General features: G+C 42.6%; 1 protein-coding gene across 9 annotated transcripts in view; it reads left to right on the top strand.

Moving 5' to 3' along the window:
• LOC309338388 (protein FAM228B-like) overlaps positions 1-18,522 on the top strand; it is a 38,715-nt gene extending 20,193 nt beyond the window's left edge. For 3 of the 9 annotated variants that reach the window (XR_014154882.1, XR_014154883.1, XR_014154887.1), the window contains 4 exons: positions 2,689-2,886; positions 9,465-10,286; positions 11,990-12,067; positions 13,237-13,325. Coding sequence is in view for 3 of the 9 variants with exons in the window: in XM_081855630.1 (XP_081711756.1) it covers positions 2,689-2,886; positions 11,990-12,067; positions 13,237-13,324; positions 14,016-14,160; positions 17,862-18,015 (663 nt within the window). In the remaining 6 variants the exon portion in view is untranslated. Of the gene's footprint in view, positions 1-2,688; positions 2,887-9,464; positions 10,287-11,989; positions 12,068-13,236; positions 13,326-14,015; positions 14,161-17,861 lie in introns of those variants that run through there. The other 6 variants (XR_014154884.1, XR_014154886.1, XM_081855630.1 and 3 more) reach the window with 5 other exon arrangements.
• The last annotated feature ends 929 nt before the right edge of the window (positions 18,523-19,451 follow it).

The raw sequence follows: 19,451 nt of genomic DNA on the forward strand, positions 1-19,451 counted from the left end.
CTGCCTTCTCCCGAGTGGGTGGACTGTGTCTTTCCTTCTGGAGCGACCAACTGACCCAAGAGGAAAGATGCAGCTTGCCTACTTGGGCAAAGGCAGTTTGAACTGCCGATACATCGTGGTGGCTGGGGAGTGAACGCCATACCGGTTTCAGACAGTAAATTGGAGTATCGCCCAGCCCTCATGCTTTCTCCTACAACAATGGTTGCTGAAATATCTTTTGAATCTGATACCTTTCACATTTTTGACTTGGGTCTTGAAATGTAGTGGCATTATAGATGTGGTATATGGAAACTACTGTGGGACAAACTAGCCATGATGTTAAATGTATGTAATGGTTAGCATGCTTGCATTTTGTTCCATAAGCAGCAGCCATGAGTGGAGAAAACTGTCCTGGGGCTAAGGAGGGTAGTTTTCATCAGGACCACATGGTGTGGGGAAAAGAGATAAAGGCTCCCTCCCCACGTGCCATGATTGCCTCTCTCATGCATGCTATTTAAAGAACAAAATTAGGAATGTTGGTTATAGAAATCCCATGTGTCTTTTACCCTGTAAGAAATGGAGTTTACAAATAATTTGCTTTTTTAAGACCCAAATTATGTGGGTTTTAAAAAAGATTTAAAGTTTTTAAAAACTTTAAACATCAGTTTTCATTAGTTTGAACATGACAATCTCATGCAATATCATGCATGCAATCTCTCCTTCCACTAGCTAGAAAGAATTGGAAGTTGCCTTATTCCATTTGTGTTAACTTACCCTTGGATAAAGGGACGCGGGTGGTGCTTTGGTCTAAACCACAGAGCCTAGGGCTTGCCAATCAGAAGGTCGGCGGTTCGAATCCCCATGACGGGGTGAGCTCCCGTTGCTCGGTCCCTGCTCCTGCCCACCTAGCAGTTCCAAAGCATGTCAAAGTGCAAGTAGATAAATAGGTACCGCTCCAGCGGGAAGGTAAACGGCGTTTCCGTACGCTGCTCTGGTTCTCCAGAAGCGGTTTAGTCATGCTGGCCACATGACCTGGAAGCTGTACCCCGGCTACCTCAGCCAATAAGGCAAGATGAGTGCTGCAACCCCAGAGTCGTCCATGACTGGACCTAATGGTCAGGGGTCCCTTTACCTTTACTTTTACCTTTACCCTTGGATATATCTATTCCATGTATTTCCTTCCCTGCTCTTTTATTCTTCTTCTGTACCATTCTACAATTTCATCACCTTAAGCTCCTTTTACAAACTCTGCTATGTTACCTCCACTCTGTGTTACTTACTTGGGCCCTGGGACTGTGTCTGACGCCTGTGTCTTGGCCACTCTGCACCAGGTGTTGTTGGTCATAGTTCAGTTAGGTGAAGAATGGGGTATTGTAGGTTTCCAGCTCCTAGAAGTGAGCTGTTGCAAATGCATCAGCTGCTGGGCTGTGTACGTCTTCTTGCACCATGTGTACCTTGGTGTGGATTTGCCTTGTCTTGGCTCCACTACTCACATAAGAATAATGGAGTTGTTTAGCTCAGTTGGTAAGAGCGTGGTGCTGATAATGCCAAGGTTGCAGGTTTGATCCCCGTATGGGACAGTTGCATGTTCCTGCATTGCAGGGGGTTGGACTAGATGACCCTTATGGTCCCTTCCAACTACAATTGTATGATTCTATAGTCTTTATGGAAGCCTTTATAGTCTTTATGCTACTTTTGGAAAATGCCAGTATGTGTGATGTATTTGCCCATCAAACATGCCTCACCTTGTTCTTTAAGGAGCTTCTTGGCCAGAGAGTACATCAGGATATCATAGTGTCATCATATCTTTAGCTGGTCTGGCTTCTTATTCAGGTCCTTGGCACCTGTGGAGTTCCAGCCAGTTAGTGTGACAATCCGCTCCATTCCAGAATTTCAGGCATAGTCTAGCCCATCCTCTCTCATCCTTGAGTCCCCAGATGTTGTTGGACTACAACTCCCACCATCCCTAGCTATCAGGACCTATGGTCCGGGATGACAAGAGTTGTAGTTCAACAACATCTGGGGATTCAAGGTTGAGAGAGGCTGGGTTAGCTCCTAAACCCACCCTCATTCTGGTCAGCCCACCTGTGAAAGCCACGCCGTCAAGATTTTCTTCAAAACTATAATAGCAAGAAATAAAAATTTTCAAAAATCAACGAGATTCTCATAAAGTATTCAGGAGTCCTTAAGGCCAAAGAGAATTGTGGCATGTGGTCTGTATATTTTGCATCTCTCAACTATGAAATTATAGCCTTGCTATTAATTAGTTTATTCCTATCTGCAAAGCAACCTTTTCTGAATATGCACTTTTTCTAGTTAAGAACATTGTGTTGTAGTACAGCTGCTTTACATGTTACAAAAGTCCTACAGATAAGCTGTTTCTATGTAGCAAACCATACACAGTAGTAATCTTCACATTCAGTTGTCATATGATTGGCTATGGTTTCAAAGCAGATATTGGTACAGCAAAAAAACAAAGTATGCAATTTTCAGCGTAATGGTATACAAGTGGGCTACACATTTGATTAAAATGCATGTCTTTTGTGTACAGATATTTCAGTGTGTCAAGCACCCCTTGGGTTTCAGTTGATTAATGACTTGTCTCTTTCCGATGTCCTTTATTTTTGAATAGTGTCTGGTTTAAAGTAATTTGTTTTACTGGTTCATAAGAGACCCAGCTTTGTTAACAATAGTCTCTCTGTCAATTAGGAAGTAGACAGGTATTTGAAGCACAATGATTTCTTAGCTCTAAGGAGGAGGGAAATGCTGTACAAGAAGTGGTTTGAGAATGTTTCAAGCCCGCTACTACAGAAAATTCAGGAAAAAGTTGACAACCAGTCAAGTGAAGAAATAGAGGAAAGGAAGCGAAAGCAGCTCTCCCTTTATCTAAACTACTGTAATAAGAAGGTATTGATAAAGAAAAATGTTTTGTTACTGAAAGGCATTTGGAGGGATGTTAGCAAAATTGTAAAGTTTGTTTCCTTTGACTAAGGTTGGGATCAAAATTGTCTGCATAGAATGAATAGTTATTTTAATAGCAAAGGCTCACAGAACATGCCTTGAGCTCTTACAAGTTCATTGTAGAGAAGTGTATTTGTGTGAGGAAAATATATTGTTTGTTGTACCAATTAAGAGTAAAAAGAATCAAAATTTCAGGTGCTCTAATGAGCAACCCCAGTGATTAATGTAACCCTCAGAATGTTTACATGTAGTCTAGACAATTAAATGGCTCAGTACTTAGATTGTGTACTTTTTATTCAGAACAGCTTACGAGCATGGGAGGATACAGTGTTTATCTGAAACATAAATCTGGACTGTGGTGCCATCTTTTACACAAAGTACTTCAGCATTATCTGGGTTTGAACAGACAAATTGAGGACTCTTATTTCAATTTGCTTAACAAATATAGACACCTTTCCTTCTGCACTGAAGACTGATTTGGTTTTATTTTGTAAATCAATAATTTTATTAAAGATTTTCACAATACACTAAAATAACAGCTCCAAAAACAAAAAACAGAACAAGTAGCATATGGAGTCCTCTCCTACAGGCAATTCTCACCCCCCCCACAGCTCTTCCCTGGGATCCCTCCTTTTTCATCCCAGCCTCTCACCCTGGGGGAGATTTGGTCATATAGGAAAGCACAAGTTATGGGTGCAGGAGCATAACAGTACAGAGTATGGCAGTCAGGCTCCTTAGTGGCTCTCAGTGTTTGCTTTCCCTTTGCCACATTCCAGAATGAGTGGGACCCACATACTGTGGTTTTCCTTTCAGTAGATAGATGTGTGTGACTAGCAGAGAGGGGAACATGGAGGTGGATGTGTGGCATGTTCTTTGCTAGTTGTATATATTTCATCATTTGCTAACAGAATTGCCAAGTGTATTGTTGGTTCATCAAATTGGATAAATTTTGTTTCTTCAAATAATTAAATGACTTCTTCACAAAGGACTTTGTATACAGAACTATGGAAATATAGTTGCATGACAAAGGCAGCAAACTGTAAAAAATAACTGGAGGGAAGACAAGCCCATATTTTTGAGGGAAATAGTGTGGGAACATTAATGCAGAGCAAAGGGAATTGGATTGAAAATTCCAATTTGCAAATTCAATGAAGTAGATGGAACTGGACAAGTATACCTTAAAGGATGAAACAAAAAGCCTAGCCATGGAGCCATGAACTGTCAGATAAATATTTGGATTTGAAACACAGATAATCAGGTTCAGGTTGATATTATGGACTCATTGCATAGCTTTGAGCATTGCTATTCTCCATCCTCACTCCCCATTTGCAAAATGGGAATAATAGTAACCTATCTCACAGGTTGTTGTGAGGGTGGAAAAATGCTATATAGGCAGGTATAGAATTATTGTTGTTGTCACCCATCTGTCTTGGGAGACAGTGGAAGAGTGAACCATTGGGAGATAAGTCAAACTGTTGGAGAGTTACAGCACCTGCTGTGGCTATAGAGAGAGAGACATGTTTTATTGCAGGTGGGGCAGATGAAGGAGTCTGGTTTTGCTGCTACAGGTACAGTGTGGCATTTCTTCTCTGCGCTCCTCCCAGCAGTCATTCCTTCTCTGGTCACTGCTGTGGATACACAACCTGTCTGTCTCTTGGCACTGCATTCGTCTGCAAGGGATTCCCTCACGGCAGAGTTCATGTTGCCAGCCTTCATGTCACATTTGCAGACATCTTTGTAACGCAGAGAGGGTCTGACAATGGGGCTGGTGCCTGAAGCCAGCTCTCCATAGAGCACGTCCTTGGAGATCCTGCCATCTTCTATTCTGCATACATGACCAAGCCAGCATAAACATTGTGGAGATGGAAGTGTGAACATGCTGGGAATGTGGGCTTGGGAGAGAACATTTTTGTTTGAGACACTGCCCTGCCATCTGATGTCCAAAATCTTCCTGACACAGCCCATGTGGAAGGCATTGAGACATCCCTCCTGGCGGGTGTAAGCTGCCCATTATTTTTTGGTTTCTGCTCTCTTCACTGTGCAGCGAAATGCTTGTCACAAGACAATATTTACATTCCACAGTCTGTGCTGTTGGGTTTTCCCACGGGAAAGGGAGACTGGATGTGACGTACACTGGTTTCCTGTTTTTCACTGTTCTTTGCAGTTCAGTGTGTGTTGTTCTCTCTGTGCTTTAGAGGAGAGAGGATGCTTTTCTCTGCTCCGGCAGAGGCAAGATGTTTTTCTGTAACATACCAGCTTTGAAGTGTAAATAAAGCAATATAGAGTATGTGGCACGTACTCCTCATCCTTCCGCTGTGCACGGGACACTGCATATCACCAACATTATTCACTTCATAAGCAGCAAGCTGAACACACAAGTCCGGTAGACCTCCTGGTATTGGAAGTTAACATCACATGGTCCTAAACCCTTTTGGAGAGGCAAGCCATTGCCATAGCTACTTTGCCAATATGCTTGTCCAGCTCAGCATCAGTGGAAAGGTTGCTGGTTATGGTGGATCCCAGGTAGACAAAACTGCCTACACCTCATGCGTATGGTAATCAAAGCTGATGTCTATAGTGCTGGCAATGTCCTGTTTGAAAAAATCTTCTCGTCTGCACATGAGCAGCAATTCCCTTCTCCTGTCTTCTAACTGCCTTCAGGACAACTTGATTACCTGACTGTCTGAGCAAAAGAACTTCACAAATTGGGCAAATATTCTCTTTGTTTCTCTACGCTATCTTTGATAATGAGTAACAGGAATACCAAAGGAAGGAAACAGGAGCTGCTGCCAGTTCAGCTGCACAACTGATGGCAGGGGAGACTGGAACAGACCTGAGCTCTGGTGTTGTACAAGAGATCTTAGCAGCTCTCAAGCCAATTCAGAAAGATCCAGCTGAGATTGAGTCTGATATGACCACTCTTAAAATAGAAGTTTCAGAGATGCATAAAAAATGGATGATTTTGAGCAGTGTTTGAACACACACGAGAGGATTACTGAAATGTATCAAAGCATTTCAGATAAACATTCAGATCCCTACTGGAATCTCAGCTGCGGAGGAATAATTTGAAAGTTATCAGTCCTCTTCCGAAGGCTCAAGCAATTGAATTTAGGGGAAAACTCAGCTTAAAAGGCTTGCTGAAAATGGAAGGTCTTAAATGGGCACCAGAAAGATTACAGAGACAGTGCCTGTCGAATATTCAAGGGCAAGGAATTCCAAATGGTAGGTGCCACAACATTAAAGGCCTGAGTCCTACACCATGTGAAATGGACTTCCCGATAAGATCTTCCTGATAAGTAACTGCCGGAGGCCCTCACCTGCAGAGTGCCGTTATCAATTGGATATATAAAGGGTATGACAATCTTTTAGGTACCCTGGTCCCAAGGTGTATAGGATTTTTATACACCAAGACTAGTAGCCTGAACTCAGCTCACAACTAATTTGCAGGCAGTGCAATTATTTCAACAATAGGGTAACTTGTTGGTGATATCCTGTCCTGTGAGCAGTTGAGCCGCTGCATTTTGCACCAACTGCAGCTTTTGGACTATCCTCAAGGATAGGCCCACATAGAGTGTGTTGCAGTAATCCATGGTGTTTGTTTTAAGGAATGAGGCAGATATTTAAAGCAGGGATGCTTAACTTTGAGAGCAACCCTGTTTCAATTCTTCCAAGGAGAATTGAAGTGAGCATAACCCATGTCAAACAGCTCCTCATCATGGTTCTGCTCACTCCCCAGGACCTCTGCTAGCTGCTACGCTGTCTATTCTCCCCTCCCCACAGGAAAAAAAATAATGTTGGGGAAGGGATAGTAGTCAGCAAGGTGCCATGTTCTATGTGAGCTCAAGGCACACAGGAGAAGCCTGCTGATGCCCAGTCAAGAGGTCAGGTCAGGAGTTGACATCCCCTACAGGACCTTGGAGAGTTCCCAAGGTCCTACTCTGGTAGCTGTATGAGTGAGCTGAGTCTCTTGACTAAAGCCTACAGTAGGTTGGCTCTGTCTGCCCAGAGGAGCTGGGTGGCTTAAGTGCCCTTGCAGCCATTGGCTGAGGTGACAAGGGTAACCATGAGAGGGTGCTTCTCTGAATCAGAGATGGGTGTTAGGGTGGCATCCTCAGGTCCTTGAGTCCTGAAGATGGTCCTGGCAGTTCTTCCCCAGTGCAGGTCTTTGGCTTGTGAGTCATGGCAAAGAGGTCTGATGTCTTTCTTCTTTCAGGCAAGTGACACTGGCATTGTCATTTTCTTGGAATCATGGAGCTTGTAGTTCATTAACTCAAGTAGCGAAATACACTACCAGTACTTCCTGTCTTCTTCAGAAACTTGTGCTTCCTGTTAACTTACCCGGCTTGCACATGTCCTCTTAGGATGTAAGCAGGTATAGGAGGTGGGGAATGAGAAGAACAAAGAACAAATGCTCTCCAAATTCCTCCTCCTCTAGGTCTTCTCTCCCTGTCCTGCCTTGAACACACTTGTGATTCCATGGAATTTACTTTTTCTTTCTTTTTACTTGTAATGCATGTTTGTATTTGTAACGCACAAACCTGATGCTACTTCCAGTGGTTGCTGGAGGCAATGTTTTCCACACGGCATGGTGTCTTTCTGAAGTGGGGGAGGGCCGGGAGACTGGAGGTACCCACAACTCCTCCCACCTAGTTGCTCTTTGCTGGTACTGCTGGTTCTCTCCACGGCAGGACGCGTAGCTGCAGATGTGGGGAGGAATCAAGAAGAGCCTTTCATGCTTCTGTTTTAAATGTTGTTTTAGATCTTTTTGTATAACACATGATTAACAAGGTTAATAACTAACTAACTAACTAAAAAATAAAAACCCCATGCATCTATTTTCATTACTTTATTTTTAGGAAGACCAAACCCTCATTTTGCCCACTGTGAAACATGTTTGAAATGTTTGCTTTACGGGAAGTTCTTGGGTGCATAATGCTGTGGACAAAAAAGTTTTTTTAAAAAATGTGTGTGCGCACAGGGAAACGAAACTGGCACATGTGTCATGAAGGAACTGATGTCTGGAACTTCCAGATAAATGCACCAAAAACATGAAAGAAGTTAAATGGAAAAAATGGATGGTGCGGAAGCAGTAATCTAGGTGAAGCTGAGAGCAGACAAGAATATAGCACAGCTAGATCTCCTCAAGCGCTGCCCACAATTGTCAGTGAGAAACATTGAGATAGACACAGACATATAATTCAGAGTTCTCATATGTGGGCGAAAGCACATGCAGAAAAATCAGATTTGTTCAATCCACATGCATGTTTACACCCTAATATGGGCAAAGCTTAAGTCACTGTTCTTTGAAATATAATGCCGTTCTCCTCCTGGCTTTGCTTCTTGCTAATGAAAATACCACAAAATTAGCAACTAACCACGGAGGCCAGTGAGTGGCTGATCAGTGGTTGGGTTTTGTAGAGAGAGAGAGGGAGAGAGAGAGAGACTCAAGAGCACAGGATTAAACAAAAAGACGTAATCCAATATTGAAAACATGTATGACGGCACATTTTCCAATGTACACAGCTTTCATTTTTTAAAGATCAGTTTTCAGATTTCATACTCTCTTTAGGGCTGTGTACTACCATATAAAATTACTTGTGGTTGCTTATCTGTTTGCATGTTTGTGGGCAGACACAGTTTTGAAGGACAAGAGTCCTTTTCTTTTGGAACACAAAGCAAGCAATTACCTACCCAGCCATGTTTCACAGATGCAACTAGAAACGCAGTTATTATTACATGTTGCTGAAGATGCTATCCTGTCTGCTGCATACTGTATAATTTATGCTACAACAGCTTGTTCCCAACAACTTGTTTGGCTATAAAAGATAGAATTAACAAAACTCTGAATGACCTTCAGTCTGTTCATAATGAACTTCAGCTACTGCTGTGTGAAATGCCCTTAGAGTGCACACACTTGTGCGCCTGAGGCAAACTTCAACCTTGCACTCAGATATTTCTGAAGACCTGGTGCAGGTTGCTGAAGCCTGAAAACAGAGACCAGCCATTCACACTAATGACATTTCAACAAAACATCTGCAAAAATTGGGTCAGTGATTTGATTTATTGGGGGATGTAATGTAGTAGAGAAAAGGGGCTACCCCTTGTAAATAGAGACAGGTGGAGGTATATTTACAAATGATTCCTAGGATTGGGTCCATATTTTCTATTTTTATGTTGTGAACTGTCCTGTGATCTTTGGATGAAGGTGGTATACAAATAAAAAAATAAAAATAAAATAAGAAATTGTCTAGTAGCACCTTAGAGACCAACTAAGTTTGTTATGGATATAAGCTTCTGTGTGCATGCACACTTCTTCAGACAGTTTTTATTTATTTATTTCGACTATGTCAGACCAACACGTCTACCTACCTGAATCTAAAATAAATCAGTATGCACCTTTTATACAAAGGAAGAGCGGCACTTACCATACTGGAATTGTAATTTCCTTATATTAGCTGTTGCCTTCAGTGCTTTTCTGTTCATGTATTTGTTTTGTCCTTTGCTTGTGTCTTCCGTTCCGTTAGGCTTCATCTGATCCTGGTTCCCCAGCCTCCCTTTGTGTGCTTCTTCCCCCTTTCCACCCACTTTTTGAGTCTTCTTCCTCTGGCTCATACTTTCCCTCTTTTCTGCCCCCATTTCCATTTTCTCTCCTTTCCGTCTCCCCTTCCACATCCCCACCAATCGTCGTTCTCCCCTCCGTCATGCTTCCTCCCTCAGTCCCACCTCATTTCTTTCATTTGCTTCCTCCAGTTCCCCCTTTCCTCCACTCGCCTTCTCTTTTCTTTCAGTCTCCCTTTTTACAGCTGACCTCCTCAGAACTGCCCAGTCCTTCAACTGCTTTGCAGAATGTCTCCCCGCCTCGTCTTCCTGCTGATCCTCCAGCTGCTGCTTCTGAGCCGCCTTCTGACGCTTCAGCTTCTGAACTATCTCTACCTACACAGCAGCCTCCACCTTCAGAACACGAGCCTCTTCGTGACTTCAGCGCTTACCATTCCCATAACCCTTTCTTTCTCCCTATACCTCCACCGATCCAGTCCTACAGGAGATATCAGGCTCGGCACAAGAATAGTGACACTACAAAATATCCTTGAAGACGGAAGATGCTTGGGGTCCCTTCAGTGCCATGGCCTGCAAAAAGCGCCAGCCACGGTAGACAAGGTTCAGGGACTCACACTTTCTAATGTTTCTCATGTGTTCTGTCAATGCTGCTGATGAATTGTGTGGTGAGATACTCTGTATTCAGTGTTACCTGCACTATGGATATCATGAAGTGAAAGAGAGAACCAAGCAGGACAGTTAAGGACATCATTTATCAACTGTCTGATGCAACACTTTGACTCCAAAAGGTGTGTACTACACAAAGGTGTATACCATACAAGATTGTAAGCTCAATGGAGCAGGGATGTATTCTACATTTGTTTGCAGGGCTACAATCCTTGCAATGAAATGAAAGCTTAACTTGTGTTTCCAAGCTGTGTATTGAAAGCCTCACCTGTATGTGATAACGCCTGAGCTACCTGGTTTGTGATATGGTTTCTCCTGTGAATGCCATTGGCAAAAGACTCCTGTGCTGCACTTAAGTGGGGATGCCAACTTGTTTTTGTTGGAAAGCGTTAGCTCCTCCATGGAGCTGCAAATTGCAAGGTTTCTTGTTTTGGAGCAGATATACAGACTTAAAGATAACAGTATGGTGTAGTTCTGTCATGTGTCCCACTCTTTGATTAAGAAGTTCTTCAAATTAAATGTTATGTTCAGCACAATTTTTTTTAGCATACTTAGTACTGACAACTTCATTTTTTAAGACAAAGTATTTCTGTGGGGGGAGGACTATGTCAGATGGGAATATTTTTTTAAAAAGCCTCTCTCTTGCCTCATGGACTGATGGCTTATGAATGCTCTTCGCAAGAAATACCTCTGCTCACTCAGATATAGATATATATATATGTACAGTCTTTATTTTACTTATGTACAGGCAGCACATTACAATCATGCATCGGAGTCCTCCAGCTCGGATTCTGGGAGTGGCTTTTGCCAGCTCCTTCTCTAACAGAAAAGGCGGGGAAGTTTCACTTGATGCCTCTCTTTAACACTCTCCTTTCCCTGGCAGATGGAATAGGCATTGTTTCACTGTCTGTGCCAGAACTTCCTGTGCAGTGTTGAGGCTCTGGTTCCACATCTGTGAGCCGTCCCGCCTCCTGGCTTTCCCCTCTTTCCTCAATCGCCACTTCCTGCCCCCCTCCCTCTGCCTGTCTGCTCCTCCCCTGCATTGTCTGGCAATACCATGACATGGACACATGCCGTTTTCCTCCTGAAAATACCTCACAACTTATTTTTACTCTGAAGTTTCTACTTCATATAGTGAAGTAAATAGCACCTTTTGATAAAAACTTAGAGAAGGAAGCAGTGTGAGGAGAAAGGTTTATCTCAGGGTGGTCCAACCCACAGCCTGAAGGCCGCATGAGGCCTTTTTTGGTGGCCCTTGGTAACATTTGACACCCCACCAGCCCTAAAACGCTTTCCACCTTTGTGAAGAAGGTGGGAGGGCTCTAGGACCCTGCCAGAGCTTCACCCCTTCCCAAAGCCCAGTGCCTCGCTTACCTGACTGGCGGAGGGGTTGTCAAATCCACATGGGGCCCCACACAGATGCTTTTTTTTGGGGGGGGGAGAATTGCTGGTGAGAAGTACACCTTAAAAAATATGAGCTTAATGCTATATGTAATTTGACATTTAGTGACCACAAAACCTGTTTTTGGTAACAGAGAGCTTAATGCACATAATTCGTAATTTGGGGACTATTGTACAAAAAATGACAACCTTGGTAATGCTGAAAGATTAAAAAGTTACTGTTGTGACTTGATTTATGAAATCAATGGTGCCATTGATGTATTAAGTTGATGGAGTAAATGCTAGCTAAATGTTGAGGTACTGTGAATATTCATCTACGATACTTTATCTGAAAGGTATACTTTAGGGATTACATAGAAAATATTAGCTACCTGCTATTATTGTTGCAGCCATAGCTTGACTTTCACTTTTTCTTCTTTTACAGGGCAGTGCATTTTTAGAAAGCTATAATACTTCCTCTTATGATCCTTTCTTTCTGAAGTGTTCTACAAACACTTGCAAGGTAGGAGAGCCAACATGCTGAATTTATTGCACGTTGACTAAGCACTGATGAGAATTGTATTGGTTTCTTGGCATCATGGGCAGAGCCTGTGAAGGGATGTGTATGCATTAACAATTTTTACAAATTAAATAAATAACACATTGTGAATTATTTGGCAGTTTAGGGAATTGCCCACTGGCAAACACACCTTCACACATTTGACCTTTCCCATCAGGATCTTCACATTTTCTTCCCCACCCTTGGACATACACAATTCACATTTCATGAATTCCCCACAGTACTGTGGCTGTGGACTTTCTTTTCTCAGTTCCCAGTGGCTTGAATTTGGACTTGGGGGTAGGGGGGAAGAAGAAGAGTGGGAAATGGGAGTAAACTTAACACTTTCACAAGAAACTCCAAAATCTGAACTTGTTCTCTTAAGCACCGAACTATATATGCCATAAACCAAAACTTCTCTTCTGAAATGGATGTTTTGATGGGATTTATAAGTGGATCCACAGATCCTCAGAATGCCCACTCCCATGTATGCTATCAGTTACGAATACTTAGATGTGTTTGGATTTGAGTCTGCTGTTGTATACACATGGATTGGAGCTATGTACCAATATACTGTCTATTCTATATTGTCCTGAAAGACCCACATTGGCTTCCAGTACGTTTCTGAGCATAATTCAAAGTGTTGGTGTTGAGCTTTAAAGCCTTAAATGGCCTCGGCCCAGTATAGTTAATGGAGCATCTCCACCCCCATCATTCTGCCCAGACATTGAGGTCCAGCTCCAAGGGCCTTCTGGCAGTTCCCTCACTGTGAGAAGTGAAGCTACAGGGAATCAGGCAGAAGGCCTCAGTGGTGGTGCCCTCCCTGTGGGACATCCAGCAGATATCAAGGAGATAAGTAGACCATCCTGTATAGGGAAGCTTTTTAATGCACAATGCTTTTATATATGTTGGAAGCCACCTGGAGTGGCTGGGGCAGCCCAGTAAGATGGGTGAAGTACTACTACTATTACTACTACTAATGCTACTACTACTACTAATAAAAAAACAAGCTGGAAAAATACTGTGCGCTGTGTAACATTTATGTTTGGTTGTTCATGTGCTGTGAATGTTAAGACTTCATAAATAATTTTAAAAAGGGAAAGGAAGTAAGAACTTGCCTGTATTTTTAATAGGTTTCAGTTCCACCTTTATACGATCCCTTGTTAAAGGAGATACGAGGAAGATACCTTGAGGCTGGCATTATTCAGCAGTGTGACACAGGTATTTCTATGCTGCAGTGCTTGGCTATGGGCTTCTGTGATGCATTCTGTTTCGAGACTTAATGCCCAATAGACTAGTTCCCCCCAACCTCAGATATGTTCTATTGATTTTGTATAAAACAATAGAATAAAGGCAACACGAATAAACCACACACCCTGGTCTCTCACAAATAATTTTACATTGTTAAATCCCATAAGTAATAAGGACAGAGAAGCACTTAAAAAGAGAATTATCTGATGTATCCTCTCCAGAACCCAGCATGAGCACTGGATGGCTTCAGACTCTTGGAGGAAGTATTTATAAAGGAAAAGAGTGGGAACTTTGCTGCATCAAACATATCTGGCTTGGCTTGGCCTTCAGCCCACCACACATCATGGGCTGGCCTTTCCACAGGGGCTAGGCAACTATACCAAGGGTGGATATAAAAGTCGGGATCTGTTTTCCATCCTCTGGCTATGGTGATTTTGACTCAAGATACAGGATGGAGGAACTGAAGGATGCAGATATAATCACTTAGGTTCATTCGGTCTTTTCCCAAAGTGAAAAGTGGTAAAGTTGTATGAAGTGGTAAAGTTGGTGGTGCTATATATCTGAGAGGAGTGAATTTGACCTTAGTTTTGCCTTTTCTTTCTCTCTGAAAGCAGCCAGTCCAGTTTATGGAAATAACCTTCATGCTTTTGACTTCCTACAGGAAAAGTATTTTCCTCCAAAGAGATGAATGAGCTCCATAAGGCGGAACTGCCACTCCTTCCGTTGAGTCGGCAACTTATGAATCCAATAGAGTGGTTAAAAATTCCAGCTGGATACATAGAAAGTGAGATTCGTCAAAAGAGCCGGTAAAGTTTGTCACTGCTTTTTAAAGAAATTTTCTTTATTCCATATTTCACACAAGAGGGGAAGTAGAGCTGTTTTATGCACTTACCATGGTACATGTGAATAACATAGCCAGTGGTTTTAATTTAAAAGCTTAAATGTGTGCATGCTTTCTTTTCCGTTGAAGAATGGGCTGTTGGTTACACCTAAGGCAGGGATGTCCAACTTGTACTTTGTGATCTACCGGTAGATCCCTGGCTGATCCTGGTAGATCGCGGGATCCTTATCATGTACAAAAATTTATGGGAGAGAAGCTAAAAAACTGTGCAATCCTCCCCAAAAAAGCTCAACAACTCTGGGCAATCCACCCCCCCCCACGCATGTTCCTCCTCCCTCCAGTGACAAGGGGTAGATCACTGCCAGTTTTTTTATACTGGGAGTAGATCACAGTCTCTTGGGAGTTGGACATGCCTGACCTAAGGTGTTTCATCATCTGAACTCTCCATCTTCTAAATGCTGTCATAATCACAAAGCATAAATGCATTCATCTGTACTGTTTTCCCCCCCGAAACCATCATTAACCAGGAATTGGCTGGCATTTCCTTGTTTGACCAGTACTCACTCATTATCTGTTTGTTTATAGATGTAGCTCTTTGAGGAAGTTGACTGCCTTTTGATTTTTATCTTTAGTCTACTTTCTGAGAGTAGGCAGGTGTTTTGCCTGTTTGTGAGGGTAGGGAGTATCACCATTTTTAGTAGCGATTGCCTTCCACTGCGTGTTTTTCAGTTTTCTCAATTGAATTTGCAGATAGCCCTTTGCGCCTCAGTTTTCAAATGTTTCGGAACTTGAACAGTCTTTCGGAACAGATTACGTTCAAGAACCAAGGTACCACTGTAGTGGTTTTCTGGAAATAATCTATTTCCAAAGCCAGGACTGCAGAGTCTTCAGGTTTGGGGCAAATGTTGGCAAATGTTCTTATGAACCAGTGGCTCAGTCATAATAAAATCTCTTGGAGAACTCTGCATTAACAGAAATCTAGTGTGCAGATCAAGGGAAGTTGTAGTACTGCTCTACTCTGCCTTGGTCAGAGTACACTTGAGTGCCGTGTCTGGTTCTGGGCTATTGACAAGCTGGAACATGTGCCCAAGGTGATCCAGGTCTGGAAACCAAGCCTTATGAGGAATGGTTGAAGGAGCTCGGTATGTTTAGCCTGGAAAAGAGGAACCTGAGAGATATGATGGCTGTCTTCAAATACCCATGGTAGATGGAGCCAGCTTGTTTTCTGCTGCTCCGGAGGGTAGGACTCAAACCAATGGATTCAAATAAGAAAGGAGATTCCAACTAAAAATTATGAAGAACTTTCTGAACATACGGGCTACCTTGGAAGATGGTGGCCTCTCTTTCACTGGGGTTTTTTAAACAGAGGTTGAATGATCATCTGTCAGGGATTCTTTAGCTGTGATTTCTGCTTTCCAGGGGCTTGGACTGGATGACCCATGGGGGGTTGCCTTCCAACTCCACAATTCTATGATTCTAAGGATCTGGAAGTGCTTCACGTGACACTCCATGGCTTGGAAAGTCCCTCACCCCCTACCCTTGGAGGTGGATTGCAGTGCTGGTCCCTGAAACTTGGTTACAGCTTGCATTTGAACCCATGTTCAAATTGTGTAAGTTAAACACACACGTGTTTAACTTACACAATTTCACAGAAGGTGGCAAGCTTAAAAGCTCCTTTTGCATAGGGTTTTCCTGGCATGGATTATTTTTAAACAATATTTTTAAAAATTAATTTTCATTTATAATAATCCAATAAAAACCACATTAATGCAATACCAAATTATAATACAGTTAAAAAAGCCAATTATCCAATACCAAATTAAATAATTTTGAATGACTTCCTGCGTTCTGGATTTCGGGGAATGATGTTCTTATTTCGTCCTGCTCCAATACTCTTAGTTAGTTCAAATATAACAGGTCCGATCTTGATCCTTTATTTTAATAGCCACTGATCTGATGACTTTCATTCATATTTAACTGTTCCATATCCATTAATTTTGCAATGGGAGTTTTTATCCTGTAAATTTCTGTGTGAAATGTTTGTTTTACGTTCGTCTTTAATCCATCCTCAGCATTTCCCTTCACTTTCACTTTCTGTCAAGGACTGCAATTCTCACTGTGTCACACACCATTTTACTTATCCTTCAAGACAAAGAGAAGTCTGGCATCTCGCCATAGCCCCGGGCAGATATCCAGAATTAACTTCTTTGATCCCTCTCCTATCCGTTAATAAGCTGGTATCTTGCTGAAGCCATGATAAGTCAGAACCAAAGCCCTCTTTACCATTCCGTAGGTCAATGCCACAAATCATTACAATGTTTTCACACAGTTCAATTCTTGCAATTAATCCGTAAAAATTATGAAGTTCTCGTTAATTCCCTCTTGCATTTTTTCAATCCATTAACAATTAATACTTCAGGGGAGGCTTGCTGAATCATAAAACAGCAAATATAATGTATATAAAGAAAGGGTAAAGGCTCCCCTCCCCCTACATACCATGTTACGATGGTTACCAGCTACGATGAAAATCCTTGGCACTCAGTGGCTGATTCATTTAGCAGGTTATCTTGTCCCCTTAGTCCAGAACACACCTGTTACTTAGATCCAAATCCATCCTAAGAAACAGAACCTCCGCTCATAGTGACTGCGTTGGAGTTTCTGATACATGCGGTACTATGCACTCAGCGTCCCCTGCCTCCCACATTCCACCGGAACAAGAGGCAGGTATCAGACGATCTGCGAGTGAAAGCTCACACACACACCCCAGCTCGGGGTGGGGGTGGGGCTTGTAAGGATAATTACTCTCAAATTATCCTTAATTAGCTGCATGAGCGATCTCCGCTAGCGTGGGAGACATTTTTCACCATGGCAGAAAGCATCGGAAGTGGAAACAAACTTTTTAAGTTCTCTGCCTTCCTTCCTAGGCAGTGGGAGACTCTCGTGAGATCTCTTCAGCCTTGTGAAATCTCATGAAACTTTCAGAAACCAGTAAGCAAGGTAGATAACTTAAAACTCTATGCTTTGCTTGGGGGAGTTTAGTCTTGTTTGGTGCACTGACTCTGGAAGGTCATCCTAGAGGTCATCTCAAGAGAGCAATGAATGGAATTGGGGGCCTAGTGTGATCCTTCTTCTCTCCCTTTTTCATAATTTATAGAGTGAGAGACTTTTAAAAGTGGCAAGGGTAATTTCCTCTCTCACCCTACTAGTTTAATCCCCATTACACCCATCTAGTAGGTAAATGTCCTTGTCAAAGTGATGTTTTTCCATTGTGAAAGGTTCTTTTTATTACAACCTGGCTGCTCTCTTTCTGGAAAAGTGCTTTCTTCCACACAGATTCAGTCACCCCAACTACAGCAGAGCACCTTTGACTATAAAGTACATAGTCCCAGGTTTCCCAGGTTTTTTTGTAGGGACAACAGAAGTATGCAGGGCAGGGATGGGGAATCTGTGGTTCCCCAGCTGTTGCTGGATCACAACTCTCTTCATCCTGAGCATTGGCCATGCTGGCTGGAGCTATTGGGAGTTGGACTCCCAACTGGCCTAGGCATATTTCCATAGCAGGTAGACACACTTGCAATCTCATCCTTCGGAAGCAGGGGAGGGATGTGACAAGAGTAGACCCTCGGCAAGGTGAGTGGTTCCTATTCTCCTTCTTCTTTTTTGTAGGAAGGCACATAAGAGAGCTAGGAAAGGTAAAGAACAAGCGAGAACACGAAAGAAGAAAAATATCCTAGCCAGTAGGGGCTCACCAACCGGGAAAGCCAGGAGCCCTGAGAGGAACCTGCTCCCCAGTCTGAAGCATGGACTGGTCTTGGCCTAACCCCACTCCTCCTGCCAGCATTATAGCCGTCTGCCTTCTAAGACAAGGGAAGGAGATGGCCCACTGAAGATGATTTTCCTACCACTCCACCCCTAATAGAATAGCTATGTGGTGTTCACCAGTATATCTACACGTTAACAAGGTTTTGTTCTCAATGTCAATGAAGTGGAAAGGGAATGTTAAGAGTACTGGTCCATTTGCCATTTTACATTTTATTCTGAGTGTCACACAGTCTCAACACAGCAGTGTACATCTGTTGCAGCAGCAGTAAGCATTAGTGCCTGATAATGGTCTAATTTCATTCTGTTAAAAGGAGAAAAATGCGCACATCTAGAAACCTGACTTCTGTGGATTTCAAGAGGTAGGGGGACCCGTCCTGGCTTCTGCTGAACGAGAGATGGCTCTGCCAGGAAACCAGATTTCACCTGCATGCCCTGTCTTTTGACAAATCAAATACTAACTGGCTCATCAGTTTGGAAACCAGCAATAAAATCTGCTTCCCAATGATATGCCTTTGAAATGGATTCCTTATCTAAGATGCAAACCAAAAGCAGTGTGGATTCTGAGCCACAGTTAGCAGGATAGAGCCCCAGCTATTGCATTAGATTAGACAGAGATAGCTCAGGAAGATGCATGGCAAGCAACAGCAGTGATATATTTATTCCCCCAAGTTAGGAGTTCTACCCTGTGTACAGCACTTTTTTACTTTTGAGTATAGCAGTGCCGTACATATGAAACATCCTAGAACAAATAAAACTGTTTCTGTCTGGCATAATGTTCCAGGAACACATGGATTAAGTCCTTTACAGATGTGCACAAACCTGAGCACTATAGCCGTTACTGATTCTGGCCACAGCACAATAACATAAAGCACAAACCTATTAACAGTAGGGAATCCTCCTGCACAGAAGTGGGTTTGAAACATAGCGAGGGATATATTACACTCTTATATGTAGACAACTAAATGCACTATTTAGTTGAAGACAATACTATGGTTTCATCTTTCATAAAATCTACCTTCCAAAAAGAGTGGGGCTTGCGTAGAAGAAGATGCTTTTGGTGTAGACCATCCACTTACCTTGCTGCAGTTGGTTCAGTTGAAAAGCAGAGGGGGGCATTATACCAAGTATTATGCACTGGTATCTAACAGCTGGTAATGTTGACCTTGTGTGACCCAAAACCAGGTCCTAAAAGGTTACTGATTTTGTAAGAAACAGTCAAGTTATTAAGGATGCAGTACTCTTAGACAGTTGTTAGTCCCTTGCAATAATGTGAAAGATACCATTTACTCAGTCTGAGATCCAGTTGGCATGACCATCGCAGCTATACAAAATAGATATATAAAGGAGCAGTAGCAACAGCTGATAAACAGATTGAGACAGTCCAGCCAGAACTTGTATCATCTGCCAGGAGCAAACATCTGATAGTTGGACAGA

The sequence above is a fragment of the Podarcis erhardii genome (genome assembly GCF_964252035.2).
Source record: "Podarcis erhardii genome assembly, chromosome: 3".
NCBI classification, from domain to species: Eukaryota; Metazoa; Chordata; class Lepidosauria; order Squamata; family Lacertidae; genus Podarcis; species Podarcis erhardii.